Source organism: Stenella coeruleoalba, assembly GCF_951394435.1.
Source record: "Stenella coeruleoalba genome assembly, chromosome: 19".
Taxonomy (NCBI): domain Eukaryota; kingdom Metazoa; phylum Chordata; class Mammalia; order Artiodactyla; family Delphinidae; genus Stenella; species Stenella coeruleoalba.
The window spans coordinates 16,056,362-16,070,795 of record NC_137165.1 but is presented as its reverse complement, the minus strand read 5'-3'; the positions used below and the strand labels follow the sequence as shown (position 1 = coordinate 16,070,795).

Here is a 14,434-nt window from a genome sequence, read left to right as displayed (position 1 = left end):
AGGGCCCAGATGTCTGACACTGAGGCTTGGATTTTCCACCCACCCTGTTCACAGAGATCAAGACCTGCCCCAGTTCTCCCTGACTCTGGGGATTTTTCACAGATGAGATCCCTCCTTTGGGAGCAAGGCTCCTCCTGGTTTTATTCTTCAAGTCCAGATGATCTGCCTAAAGTGATTTTCTTCTCTTCTCACTGGTTCAGCTTGGCTTTGCTCTCCCTTCGAAACAGGAGAAGGGGCTTTCTTTCCTACCCCGCTCCCCGACCCACCTCCCAGCCCTCTGAGATCAGGCATCCCTTCTGTCCCCTTTTCAATGAGCTGAATGCTGCACAGGGGCAGCACCTTCACCACAGTCGCTGGTGGCAGAGCAGTTCACTCACTCACCTCCATTGACATCCATAAATGCTCGAAGTGAGTTGGTGAGGTCCACCATGGCAGTAGAGTTGGCTGGGAAAGAGGGTACGGTTAAAGCGCTTCCTATGGATAACGTGCCGGGGCTGACCTTGCCATCTGGGGACGGAGCAGGAAGACTGTTACTTACGTCGCCTGAGGGAAACCCACCGGTCCAATCCCCCACTGCTGAGACAGGTCTGGATTTCGGACCCAAGGTGATGTTCCCTTCTTGATTCTCACCCCATAGGCTCTGGAACTCCTAGAGCTAAAAACGTGTGGTGAGGAAGGGCAGATGGAACGACAATGCACCCGGGCACGCAGGAGTCTCCAGAGCACCGAGAACAAGTGAAATCTACTGCTCTGGGGAACGTGGTGGGACAGCTTCATTCGCTGGGCCGCGACTACCTCCCTGCTGCCTCTGCTCATTCAAATAAGTGGTGTCTGCCTCTGCAATCCCTGCGCACTCAAGTTGGACTCACAGGGTGCAAAATCTACCCAGGTTGGTATTAAGAGATAAGCAGAACAGGAAAAGAGCCTGAGAGTAGGGGCCATCCTGGGACCAGGGGCCCCCATGCAGAGAAGTCACAGTCACCTGGTTACCGAGACTCCCAGCTGACTAGGAGGCCAGCTTCAGTTCAGACGGGAGAGACCACAGGGGGTTCCAGCAGCATCTGAAACCTGGTTCAGATGCTGGGGTCAGCAACCTTGAGGTCCTGAATGCTGACTGGGGACAGCTGAAAGAGCAGGCCTACACCAGGCCAAGTATGGATTAAGGGACTGCCTTTTGGAATGTGGCCCGAGGGCAAGCTTTTGGGCCAGACCAACCTCTGCGGGCATCTGCACTCCCTGACATGGAAATTCCTTCAAATGAGCTCTCTCTGAGAATCTGGATCAGGTGTGGATCTAGTTTCTGGTGTGGATCGTGAAACACTGAAGCCATCACCCAGAACCTCAGGCTGACCACAGTGGCTCCAGAGAGCATGCTGCTTTCCTCTAAGGTGAAGGAACAAAACAGGAAGAAGACTAAGCCTGGAAGGTGCGGGAAGGTGGAGTGAGAAGACCCAGGCCACAGTTCGAATCCTGCACTGACTTGGTAGGTTACCTTAAGGAAATCACTTTCAGAGCCTAAGCAGTCCCGCCTACAAAATAGGGACAAGTTAACATGTACTTTCTCTTCTATCATAGAAACAGGGGAGGACAAATAATACGGACATCGAAGTCCTCTGACATATTCACAGGGATACACGTGTTTTTTGAATCTTAAGTCTTATTTGCCAGGAAGAGCATGAAAGGCTGAGCAGCACTCACCTGACGATGGCGCTGGTGAGCAGAATCGTTGGTTGGCTCCTGTGGCCAAGATACCATCTCCTGCTGCTTGGGGGGGAGTGAGCACCCGGGTGGCACTTGGGGCTGAGCCCAGGGGCCTTGACTCTGCCAGCGGAGGTCCTATCTGTGATTGGACAGTCTTTCTTTGCAAAGTGCTGGTGTTCTCGATGCTGGCACAAGAGCTGGGAACGGAAGGGGGTAGGCTTGGGACAGGAACCAAACTCCTCTGGGGGCAAGAGCTGGGGCCAGTGGCATTCTCTGTCTTCACAATGATGCCGACGGTGTGGTTCTGAAGCCCCCCAGCCGCTGGTGGCGTGAGGGGCCGAGGCCAGCCTTGCCGGTGTGAGAGGCCTGGTAGGGGGGTGTTGGCGCCTGGAAGTCGCCGGGGGTCCGTGGAATCAGTGGGGCTGCTGTAGAGGTGTGGGCCATTGGCTTTCACCTCTGTGTTCACTGGCCCGTTGGCAGTCCCACAGGGGGCTTTCTTGGATTTTTCCGCACAAGAACTGCAGCTGATGTCCTCTAGGGTTGGGGGCTGGTGGGGTGGAGAGCAGCTCAGGGAATTCTGGGTGCTAAGCCCTGAGGGGCAGGACAAGGGGTAGTGGGAAGGTGTAGGTGCCTTGTCAGCTGTTTGCAGGGAGTTGGTGATTGAGCTGTCAGTCACAATAACAGGCTTAATATCAGCCTTCTCTGTCTGCTCAGAGTCCCAATGCGAAGGCATCTGCTTAGCAGATAAATGTTTCAATATGCTGCACTGGAGCGCAACAACACTACAGAGCCACTGCAACGGAAGGAGAGGAGAGGAGAGGAGGGTGAGAGGCCTGGGAGGCGCTGGTCCTTCCTGCCACAGCGGCCAGGGCTACAGCAGAGCTGACAAGCACTGTTTCCGAGGTCCCATCGCGAATGCCCAGAGAGGGTGTGCTTGGCTCCTGAGAGGGTTCCATTTCCATTCCCAAGCACGGCTTGCTGGTATACTCGGCAGGCAACACCCTGGTCAGCAGAGCTTGGGATTCCCGTTCTGACTCTGCCCCTAAGGCTCACCTTGTCACCAATATTGAGCAAGCACCCAAGCACCTGCTGTGTGTCCAGCACTGTCACCTAACTTCTCTATAGGTCTACCGATCTGTTTCTACAAGACAGATTTGCCCGTCTCACAGCACCCTGGGGGACTGACGGAGAGAAGCAGACCAGGTGACTGTGTAGTTCTCTTACTTGCCTCAGGATGTGAGCCAGAGGTTCTCTCTGGAACATTCAACTCAGGGGGCGGGGTGGTGGTGGGGGGCTCAGGGAGGGGGAGGGTGGGGCTGCAGAAGATGGGGATGAGAATGACTTCCAATTAACAGCTGCGGCGAGGTGGAAGGAAGATTGGACTTGGAATCCCGGCCCTGCCTTCACTCACCTCTTGCTGCTCTGCCTGGGTGGCTAAGTGCTCAGAGTTCAAAAGGTGCGTCTGTGATTCCTCAGGGATCCCATTGCAGATCAGCTCCCCATCCCGAATGGCCGCGGGTGCAATGAGAGGGGGTGGAAACTGGTACTGAGATTTGATAGCATCGGGAACCTGTTCAGGATAGATAGATAGAAGGAGGAAGGAGAGGGTGATAGTGCCAACAGGCCCAGTGGATTCTGCCCTGGCCGTGCTCTTCTGTTTGTGGTGCCGATGCCCAAGGGGAAATCATCCACTAGGGTGTCCACCAAGGACAAGGAGGCCCAGTGGGCTGCTACTGTTCTATACCTCCATCTCTTTGACTCTGACACACACACACACACAGACACACATACACACACACTAGCCTGAGAAGGCACAGAACTGGAAAAAGCAGCCATGTCTCCCACTTTTCTTCACCAAGGTCCAAGGGCTGCAGAAACTAGGCCTTCTGGCATGCTGCCTTCTGCTTTGGCCTAAAAAGTATAGGATGGCCACTGGACAGGACTTCAAATTGGTACTCTAGGCTCTTATTGATCAGTATCAAATTTGAGAGATGAGTGAGCAGTATCTGAGAGATAAAAAGTTAAATAAGGTCACATTCACAGCAGAAATGCTCAGCGTGAGGCCTATCTCGTGATAAGCATTCAATCAATGTCAGTTTTCTTCATCCATTCATTCATGACTCACAAAACAATTGAAGACCTATTTGTTGCAGAAAGACAGAAGACACACTCTGAAACACACCACGTATGAATGAAAGAGCCATACAAGCAAAGAGTCATTCATACATTCAATCAACATTTATTGAGCGCCTCCTGAGTCTGGGCACTACGCCAAGTCCTAGAGATCCAGAGATGAACAAAACTTAAGCCTTGCCCCCAAGGAGCTCACAGTCTAGTGGGGAGATAAGCACAGAAACATTACAATACAATGTAAATGGGTCCTAGAAGACAGGCATGTCTAAGGAGCTATAAAAAACACAGAGAGTGCTTATTTCTGTCTGGGGGGGCAGGAGCTTGGGATTAGGGAAGATTTCATAGGAAGGCAGTATTTGAGCTGAGACTTGGAAGTTGAGGACAAACTTCCAGGCAGACAAAGGGGAACTAAAAGTAGGGGAGGTGGACTTGGAAAACATGTGAGAACCAACAGATTTGGTGACCAAGTCCTTACAGAGGATAAGGGAAGAAGAGCTGAACTTTGGTTTGAGGGACTGTGTAGAGATCACTGTCATTGACTGAAACAGGAGATACAAGAGGAAGAGCAGATTTGGAGGCAGAAGACTTTTGGTCTTGGGCAGGCTGAGACTGAGGTGTCTGTGGGATGGGCAGGCAGATATGAATCTAGATATGATGAGAAAGGCAAGGAACATGAAATTGAGAGTCATCCCCACTAACAGTGGCGGCTGGTGCTGTGGGCTTGTCTGAGGTCATCCAGGAATCAGAAGTGGAGGAATGGGGCAGTAGGCTAGCCTAAGGTTGGCCCTCGGGAAGAGTGAAGGGGTGGGGGGAAGAGGAACCCACAACAAAGATAAGATATGAAGGTCTCAGTTGATTTTGCCTGCACTGCTATACATCAAGGATGAAGGCCAATGTTCCAGAACAGAGCTGGAGCAGTTCCCTGCCACTGTCCTCTGGTACTACAGTCCTCATTTCACTCTCAAACTGTCTAAGAACAAAATGCTTTTCAGGTAACTCATACCCTTGGATTTTCTTCGAGAATAAGGAAACATTTAAAAAGGGGGAGGGGGCATCATAAAACAACAGGATTTTATCAGGGCCTCCTGGCCTGTTCACTTCAGCAGCCAGGCTTTCTTCCGAATGCACATGGTGAATCACACAGCTGAGATTACTCTTAGCTCTAGATGTTTAACTAAGGTATGAGGCACGTCACCTCCAAAATACCCTACCCTCAACTGCAAACACCTTAATTTAACTTTGGAAAACTGGTGTTTCTACTGACGCATAAATATTTACACAGTTAAGAGTCTGTTATACAATTTTCAACAGTTAACATCTTGCTAGCGCTGACACCCAATGAAAGTGTGATGAGTGATTTTAAAGTGTGGCTGCCACCAAGTGGCCATATTTGAGAATTGCTGTTTTCCATTGGTGCATGGGACTGTCTGCAGGATTATTTCAAAAGAGAAAAATCAAGTTTACTTTCAGGTATATAGTGTTGCGCTCTCTAGGTTAAATGAATGAGACCGAACGGTTTATGAGAGCCTCAATACTACCAAACGCTTTTCAATGAAGGAAATACTCCCGTCCATCTCTGTGGACACTTTAGCAGCTGTCAAATGCATACAAATGTCAAGTTGTACCAGTGTCACAATTTTTTGAGTATTGGTTGATATATTAACAGCAGCCCAGAAAAATGGATAGTTCCTCACCTTCCATAAGGCCTTCTGCTTAATCACCCCCACGTTCCCCTCACCCGACAGCTGTGGGAAAGGGGCCATCTAACAGAAACAGATGTAATGAGTGCCAGGCAAGGGGCAGTAAAAGCAGAGCACACCTAAGTTTGGTGGGAGGGGCTGAAAGGGCACTTATCCTTAGGAGAACTAGAAACCTGGCCGAGTCTGAAGGCCCACTTGCGGGTTTCCTGACCACCAACCCCAAGTATTAAAATGATGGTCACATTCATTACTTGCTAAGACACCACAGACAGACCTCAGGGGCTTCAGTCTCCCCATCTGTAAAACTGGGACCACGATCCTCTGTCTACCCCAGGAAGGCAATCGGAGACCACATCCTGCCTGCACCAGGTTGTGACTCACCTTCAAGCTTCTTCTTTTGATCGACTGGAGCACGCGGCGGTTAGGAGGGTGCTTCTTGTGGATTCGGTTCAGGAAGTCCACTTTGACAACGTGCTGCGAAATGGTGTCCTGGAAACGGTCAAACACCTGGCACCGATTGCTCAGCGTCATGTTCTTCTGGTTCAGCTAGGGACAGAGCAGACACACTCCTGCAGTGAAGTTCAGAACGCATCCCCCTCCCAATTAACTCTATGCTCTACTTTTAAAAAAGAGGAAGCCCTGGGCCAAATGGGCTCCTTCTGTCAGGTGCTGGTATGTCAACACTCCCGTCAGAGGGCCAGGGAATATGGATGAGACATTCTCCCTTAACCCTGCCCAGTCCAGCCTAGTTCCTACTCCCTGGGGAGGCTTGAGGGGTACAAGAATAGGGAATTAGCCAAGAAGTGCCCTTCCAAATTCAGCCTCTGACAGTCGACTATCCAGCGTATAGGGTTCAGAGATGCAGGTCTTGGCCCTAGAGCGCTCCAGACTCCCTTCCTAGCAAGGGATTTTCTCCCACCAGAAGCAAGACTGTTTCCTGTATGGGAGCTTGGCTGACAGGTGAGATCAGCACCAAAATACTGTGTCTCCTGCCCTATTCCTCCACCACGGTACTAGGGAACATTAGTGAACCCATCTGGATACCAGAGCCTTGCTCTACAGCAGGCAGAAAACCTTGGACTGCTCTCAGAGGCCATAAGGAGGGAAGAAAAGTTTGTGCAGCTGCATAGAGAAGGCACAAAGAAACGAGGCCTCTTTTCCTCTTCTACATCTGGTCCCCTACACATTAATTAAAAGAAAAGGGGACATCCTTGGTGGTCCAGTGGTTAAGAACCTACCTTCCAATGTAGGGGACGTGGGTTCCATCCCTGGTGGGGGAACTAAGATCCCACATGCCGCGGGGCAACTAAGCCTGTGTGCTCTAGAGCCAGCCTGCCACAGCTAAGACCCGATGCAGCCAAATAAATAAATGTTAAAAAAAAAAAAAAAAGATCTATGTGGCAGCTTCCTACCTAGTACATTAGGAAAAACCCCTAAGTGGCTAATAAAAAGCCACCCAATTAATAATTTCTCATCTGCTGGAAAGCTGCTCTTACAGATTCGTATTTGGGTTGACTGCTCATGGTTGGGTTTTTCTGGTTCAGCAAGAGGCAAAACAAGACCACTGGGGGGAAAAAAAAAAAAAAACAAGACCACTGAGCCTCGCAGAGAGGCTTCCTCCTATGTAAACTTTTCTGAGTGGCATTAGTCAAATGAAGAGGGCCAAACAAACCTTTTCTCCCTATGTGCAAGTCTATAACTGAAGTTCCTCTTGGTGCAAAGTGGACAGCACACTGTCATGCTGAAGGCAAGCAGTCATTCCATGGTTATCATCATCTGAGGGACAATGTCTTAAGCAATTACCCTTTTAATTTGGAAAGGCTGCTCTTATAAGGGAGCTGCTCCGCCTGAGGCCCTCTCCCATTCAACCTTCTGAGTGACCGTGCCTATCAGGAAATGTCCTAAACCTCTTTTGGAGATAGCAAATTACAGTTCTATTCTAGCCCCGGGAAGCAGTCTGGAAAATGTAACCAAACCTCCTGGGAGATAAGATAATAGCACCCTCATACCATTCATTCATTCATTCAACAACTTACTTACTGAACACCTATTATGTGTCCTGACAAGGTCTTTGTAAAGAAGGAAGAGAAGGGCAAGAGCCTCATGTGGTGCGTAGGACACAAAAGGTGTTCAGTAAGTGGCTGACTGTCTGGAATACCGTTATCTGTGTCAATTCTTCAGTTCTCCAAAGTTACTGGGCAGTTAACTGCCAGTGCTACGAGAATAAATATTTTAGAATTTTCTTAGTTTGTTCCCTCTGAGAACAAGAAGCAAGAAGATACGGAAGAGCATTTATCTGCATAAGGTTGGGTCTAATGCACTCCCCCTTTTAGGGCTGTAAAACCAACTGCTTAATTCATTACAGAGGAAATTATTCACGAACAACCAAGCGCTAGTGGGTTAAGTCTGTCGGTGCGACTGAAACAAGGCATTGCGGGAAAAGGCTAGATGCACAGCTGAGGCATGTCAAAGTAATCAGAACTGAGTAGGATGGTTTGCAGAAACCAGTGTCTGAGAGATTAAAGTGAACTCTGGTACAAAGCTGACTATACTATGCTTTCCACTGAATCAGTCCATGCCCCAGCTGTGCCCACAGAGGACTGAAGGACACTGCTGTGCTTACCACCACATGTTCGATGTGATTCGGACACATCCATCTGCCCAGGGGCATGGCAGTGAGCGGTGGCTCGAGGCAGTCCATGTGGAACAGGAGGGGGCAATAGTCACACTGGATAAGAGGGGCCACGCGACAACTCCTGCAAAAAAGAGATATAGGCCATTTCTATGGCAAGGTGGGAGAATTCAAACAAACTCTGCACTGTGGAACAGCATCCCTTCCTTAATCCTAACAATGTTCTCCCACACCCTCCTCCCCAATAATCCCGTTACATTCACCATTAGGAAGATGGATGAAGTTGGGGGCTACCACCAGGCTCCTCATTATTCTCTCTCCTAAGAGGAATGTAGAGAAGTGAATTTTTTTGGAGTAGAGCTAAAGTGGTTGTCACAGCAGGAATGATCAATGCTTGATACCCACTGGGGGAAGACAGCCAACCCTGCTCTGATCTTTCTACTCCTTAAAAGAAAGCAACTACCTCAGTTTAAAAAAAAAAAAAAAACCACTAGCAACCTTTCCAGAGTCTTATACTACAAAAGGAAAAGACTTCTCTTCCATATGAAGCACTCAGCAAAACTGACAACCAGAGAGTTGTGCTGGAAAAATGATTTTGTAATGTATTCGTGTAAGCATAGATCAAGGGAGGGCATGTAAGCTAATGCCAATCATGATTTGTAACTATGATACTCAGTGAGTCCTTAAGCTATTCTGGAGACACAGTTTGGGTGTGGCTCAGAGTTCTGCTGCTCTACTATCTGGTTCCCTATAGTTTTTGCTGTGGAACATTTCTTTTTGATAGCTATTTTCTCCTGCTATCCTGCCCTTCTAACACATCCAAGCCAACAAGTCCAGCTTCGGTAACTGAAGCAGCTGGTTCCTATCACTGAGGAGATCCTATTTGAAGGGAACCAGCGTCCCAGGGAAGCTACAACTGGGGCAGCCTAGAGGCTTTTGGAAGTCATCCAGTCTGAGGCATACCAGCTAGTATGGATATTTGTACTACTTTAAAATTCATCTTTAGTGCTTTAGAAATCATTTGCCTTTTTCCAGGGATGTGTGTCTCTGCTGGCCACAGTTCTTCCTGCTAGCCAGTCTAAATATCTCATGCTTCATTTTAAGTCCAACTCCTCTCGTTCTAGCCTCTATAAACACGGTTTACAGTACTTCTGCACCGTGATTCTTCAAGAATTTTTTGTTACAACATTCAAGGCTCTGGTCAATTAGTCACTCAGTCTCTTTGTACTCATACCATCAGAATATGGGTTATCTATATGTAACACACATGGTTTGGAAAAGACAATAGAAGAGAGAAAAAAACATTTGCTAGATATGAGGAAGAGCCTCTTGCTATGGAAGAAAAATACCTGTTACACGTGAAACAGACTTTGACTGGTAAGGGAACAAGACCATTGTGATCTAACTCATGCTGTGTCTTCTTAACGTTTTTCCCTGTGGTTTCCTCCTTTCTTCTCCTCTTGCTAGAACCTAGAAGAGAAATTGGTGGTGTTGAATTTCTCCTGGATGGAGAGTTCCTAGTTCGGGATATGGAAACAACAGTAAGTCCGAGGAACAGGTCTTAGTAAAAGCATGTGTCATGGCCTGGACATGCATCTCTTTCTGAGGCCCCCTGGGCTGGTTTGAAGGGAGAAAAAGAATGAGAAAGGAGGAAAAGGGAGATATTAAGTCAGAACTAAGATTACAAGTCACTTGCTCTATGGCAGAAACACATCTAAATGTTTTGCAGACATGAAGTGGTCAGAAACCTAGGTTAGATACGGGTGACTTAAGAAATAGAAATACCCAGGTCTAATGGTCAATAAAGACTATTCTGTGAAGGTGGCTGAGGAAAAAAATATAATTTTACTGCATTTTTATAGAAAGCAGAAAAGCTTTGAGTCTGTATGCATCCTACTGACCAGCAGGTTTCTTAAGCCTGCCAATTTCACTTTCTCTGGGAAGAAAATAAGATCTAGACGCTTTGTGGTATCAAGTAGAAGCCATGAGTTGATTAAAAAAAAAAAAAGGGAATGGAGGGCAATTTATAATATCCATCAAAACTACAAGTGCATAGTTTAAAAACAATATAAATGCATAGTTTTGACCCAGCAATTCTAGTATTAGTAATTTATCCTACTTATCCTACCGATACATTTACATGTATACAATGATGTATTTACAAAATTATTTGTTGAAACAGTATCTGTGGTAACACAAGATTAAGCACAACCAGAATTTCCATTAATAGGAAATTGGTTAAATAAATTATGGTACATCTATATAAAGAAATTCTAGGAGATACATAAGAACCAAACAGTGGTTATCTGTGAGGGGTAGGAATGTAGAAAGTAGGCAAATGGCAGACAGGGATGGGTATGAAATTTTTAATTGTAACCCTTTTTATATTTTTTGATTTTTGAACTATGTGTGTGTATTACCTTTTTTGTTTTTTAAAGTGATACTGGGAAGGGTGGAAAATAGAAAACTGAGCAAGCATTGTAAACCTGCAAAGATCTCGAACCAAGAACAGGAACCTGAGACAGTGGCTACACGGACACCAACTACACCTGTGAGGCTACACCTCACAGGCTGCACAGCCCTTTGGTTGGACAAGAGTCCTTTGGGGAAGCCAGGGTAGGGGAGAGGATATGACAGTCTGGCTAACCTGGTAGTGCAGTGGTACAAGTCAGTTCATTGGGCAACTGAAATTGGGTGGGGTTCCGCTCCATGGCGGCAGCAATCAGCAGCTCAAAGGGGCGCCTTAGCTGGGGCTGCACGTAGTCCGGCTCTGCTGCCACTGGCTCCTCGTCCACGTCGATGATGTCCTCGTCGACATCATTCTGCTCAGAGGTGGGGGTCTCTGTGCTGGCATTGGATGTGGGCGTGCCAGGACGGCTGGCTCTCCTTTCCAGGATCCGGGCATGGGCAATGGCCTTGAGTTCAGTTTTGCTAGCTGATCTGTCCAACAAGTCAGTGTCGCTGCTGGGGGATGTAGTCCGTTTGCCAGATTTGTCCACCAGTCCATTGACGTGGCCCAGCTCCTTTTTCTGCTCTCGTTTCTGTGCAAATAAACAGGTGGGCCCATCACACAAAGTGACACAAAATAGAGATGGATGCTACAAAGTCCTGCTAGACCACTAACCAAAATTACGGAAGTCTCTAATATCAGAGACTCATCCACCTGGGTGGGGACTTGGAACAATGGTCTGTTAAAGTTGACAAAACTATAGCTGAACTAAACTAAAGCTGGCAAAACCACTGCAGCAGGGAATCACCAAAAAGTACAAAAGTTAGAAACAATTTTACAAACCACACATCATATGATACACAGTGTCTGTACACGAGGTGGGGGGGCGGTAAAGGGATAAAACGTTAATTGTGAGAATAAACTTAGACTAAGTGAGGACAGTGAGAATAACGTAGAGAATCAAAGAGAGCACTGTTGTTTGCCTCGGAGTGCCCTGAATGGTTTTAAGAACTTTGCTCAAAATACAGAAAAACCTGCAGAAGCAAAGGTAAAAAGTAAAGAGGCAAGTAGAGCTCCCTGTCCAGGGAGGCTGGGTGCTGACTTGCAAGGCAGCCACACCACAAGGTGGAAGGGTGGTGTGTGGAGGGCAGTGATCCAGCAATCATGGCGTCCAAGAACGGCGGCTTTCAATGTCTCAAGTTTAACTAGAACTCTGACAGTGACACTTTTTGAATGGAAAGGTGGGGACATGGAAAAAGATTAAGTGTACAGAGTAGGACTGAATGACTGATAATACATTTTCCTCCAGGGCTCCAAATAGAGTGGTCAAATGAAGGTTTAGCACTGGTCTCCAGTCAGGAGACCTGGGATCTTGTCCCAGTTCTGCCTCTGATTCCCTATGACCTTAGGTGACTCAGGCCGGAGGGCAGGAATTTCTCTATGCGTAAAGTGAGACTAGTAAGACCTTTCTTCTCCTCCTCTCAGGGATACGGTAGAGATAAAGAGCATCACATATATGAAAGGGATGGCTCTGAGTTGGGGGAAGATCTAGCCTCCACTAGGAATAAAACCTGAACATCAGAGGTTGATGAGGCCCACAGGATGTATCATTTCAATCCACTTCACTGTAACCGCAGGAGGCCAGAGGGCTGTAGAGGTGATGGTGCAAAGGGCAGATTTGGCACTGGTAGGCATAGAGGTCCATCTGAGAGCAGGTCAGAGTGGCATTTCAGGAAAAGCACACTCTGTTGAAAAAGGCATACTATAATATAATCCCCAGAAAGTAGCTCTGTTTCCAGAAAATTGATGAAGAAGTAATAGGGCTTTGGAACGAAACAGAATTTGGTTCAAATCTTGGCTGTGTCCATTCCTTTGAGTACTTGGGTAAGTTCTACCAATTGTGAACCTCAGTTTCTTCCTTTTAAAAAGGGAGAGAGAAAAAAAAAAAAAAAAAAAGGAGAATATACCACCAGTACCCATAGTTGGCTGTGTGGGCTAAATGAGATAACACATGTAAAAACCCAGCTATGATGAGCACTAAAACAATGTTAGTTCTTCTTCTTCACCCTCTTTTCCTGGCTTCATCTCTTCCGCCACAGCTGTTCCCAACCCTTTCAAGTCCAGCTTCTTTGAGTGGCAAGTTTCTGAAAGGCCTCCTGGCTGGCAGGTGATTCTAACTGGCCCCACTCTAATCTAGCTGGGGACACACAGGTAGAGATCTTGGAAGGAGGACAAGCTGGAGGACACCCTGGTTTGTGGACTTCAAGAGATATTAAACTACAGCTGTGGTTAGATGGCTGACTTGGCCTTGGCTTGCTTCAATAAGAACCCTATGCACACATTGAAGAATAAAGGTCTGCCTAATTGTTTACCTTCTTCTTAAAGGCTGAAAACTGTTACACACATAAACCACAATCTCTGAATCATCTCATCCTGTTTCTGCAACCAAGGAAGTAATCATTCATTGTGACATCATGTTGAGGGGCCAGGAAGAGGTTGACGTCACAACAAGGGAAAGTTGCTTGGTGTATAATTAGTGTGGGGTGGAGGGTAGGGAGTGGTTTACAATTCACAGACAAATCCGAATCCACAGCCTATAATTTGAGGATTGGGTCTCTCATAATCTGGGTGGAAGCACACCTACTTCCTTTTTTGATAAGGGAGCATTTAGCTTTTATACCCCACAGAAGTTCTCAAAGTAGAAAATTATGTTCTCAAAGCCAGTACTGAATTATCAAAGCTGAGGGAAGGGGAGCTAAAGAAAGGTTAGGCAACCTGGGGTCCAAGTGGGTCCAAGTCCTCTCCACCCCACACACCTGGCCAAGCTTCTGGATACCAGCAACTTATTTGCCTTGGGGTGAAGGGAATCCTTTTTGTATCAAGCTGGAGGAGCGCCTTCCTCTTCAGCCTCTTTCAGCCACTGGATATGGCTGCCACATTCAGGCCACTTATCAGGAGGTCTACAAGGAGATCAGACTACTCCTGTCACTAGTGAATTAACATGGCTCAGTAAATTAACACACCTTTTCTGCCCATTTCAGCAGCCCATGTTTGGATTTTAGGCCCTACTGGATTCTAAACAGTCACCATGGGGAGTGTGAGGGTGATTCCAGGGCTGGAAGAGACAAGAAGAAGGGACAAAAATGCCTTCAGGGCCAAGCCATCTTAGCTCTAGAATATCAGTGCTCTAGATCTGGCATCCTGAGCAAAGCCTTCAGAAAGCAGCATTATTACCTTTCGGCGAACAGTGCACCGGTGACACATCCACTCCCCAGGAGGCAACATCTCTTCACTCAGTGGAGGGTTACTGTGGGGAAAAGACAAGGGCAAGACTAAGTAACTAACCCTTTGATGCAGCAGGGAAAAGCCTAACTAGGTCTGACACAAAGCTGCATGCCCCTCAACTCGTATTCTGGCCAGTCCTGCAGCACTGCTTGGGTTCTCTTATCCTTCAAAATGCTTACTTGGCATCATTTACAATAACCTAAGGAGTAAGCATCCCTTCCCATATCTTAGAAAGAGAAGCCAAATCCAAAGCTGTTAACACTGGGCTTACAGGGAAAGAAAGATATAATGAACTAGTTTGGAGCCTTGAAGAGTCATTCCCAAACTCTGCACCATGCTAATAAAATCACTGAGAGAGAGGTCCTCCACCATCTTTTTAAGGCCTGCCAAAGGACTTCCATCTGCTGTTCAAAGCGCTCTGTAAAATGGTCTCCTTCCATCTTCCCAGACCCCGTTCGTGTTCTTTTTCTCCTAGTTAAACTGAAGACTTGCTATTTCTTCTGCTAGAACTCTTCCCCTTGAAAGCTATGCCTA

The 14,434-nt window shown here is 47.3% G+C and overlaps 1 protein-coding gene across 2 annotated transcripts in view; it reads right to left on the bottom strand.

Annotated features, from left to right (window-relative positions):
- PHF12 (PHD finger protein 12) overlaps positions 1-14,434 on the bottom strand; it is a 40,444-nt gene that overhangs the window by 4,557 nt on the left and 21,453 nt on the right. For both annotated transcript variants that reach the window (XM_079903532.1, XM_079903531.1), the window contains 8 exons: positions 13,850-13,922; positions 10,814-11,207; positions 9,516-9,636; positions 8,158-8,290; positions 5,916-6,080; positions 3,113-3,271; positions 1,699-2,494; positions 382-507 (listed from right to left, as the gene is read on the bottom strand). In XM_079903532.1, the coding sequence (XP_079759658.1) occupies positions 382-507; positions 1,699-2,494; positions 3,113-3,271; positions 5,916-6,080; positions 8,158-8,290; positions 9,516-9,636; positions 10,814-11,207; positions 13,850-13,922 (1,967 nt within the window). The remainder of the gene's footprint in view (positions 1-381; positions 508-1,698; positions 2,495-3,112; positions 3,272-5,915; positions 6,081-8,157; positions 8,291-9,515; positions 9,637-10,813; positions 11,208-13,849; positions 13,923-14,434) is intronic.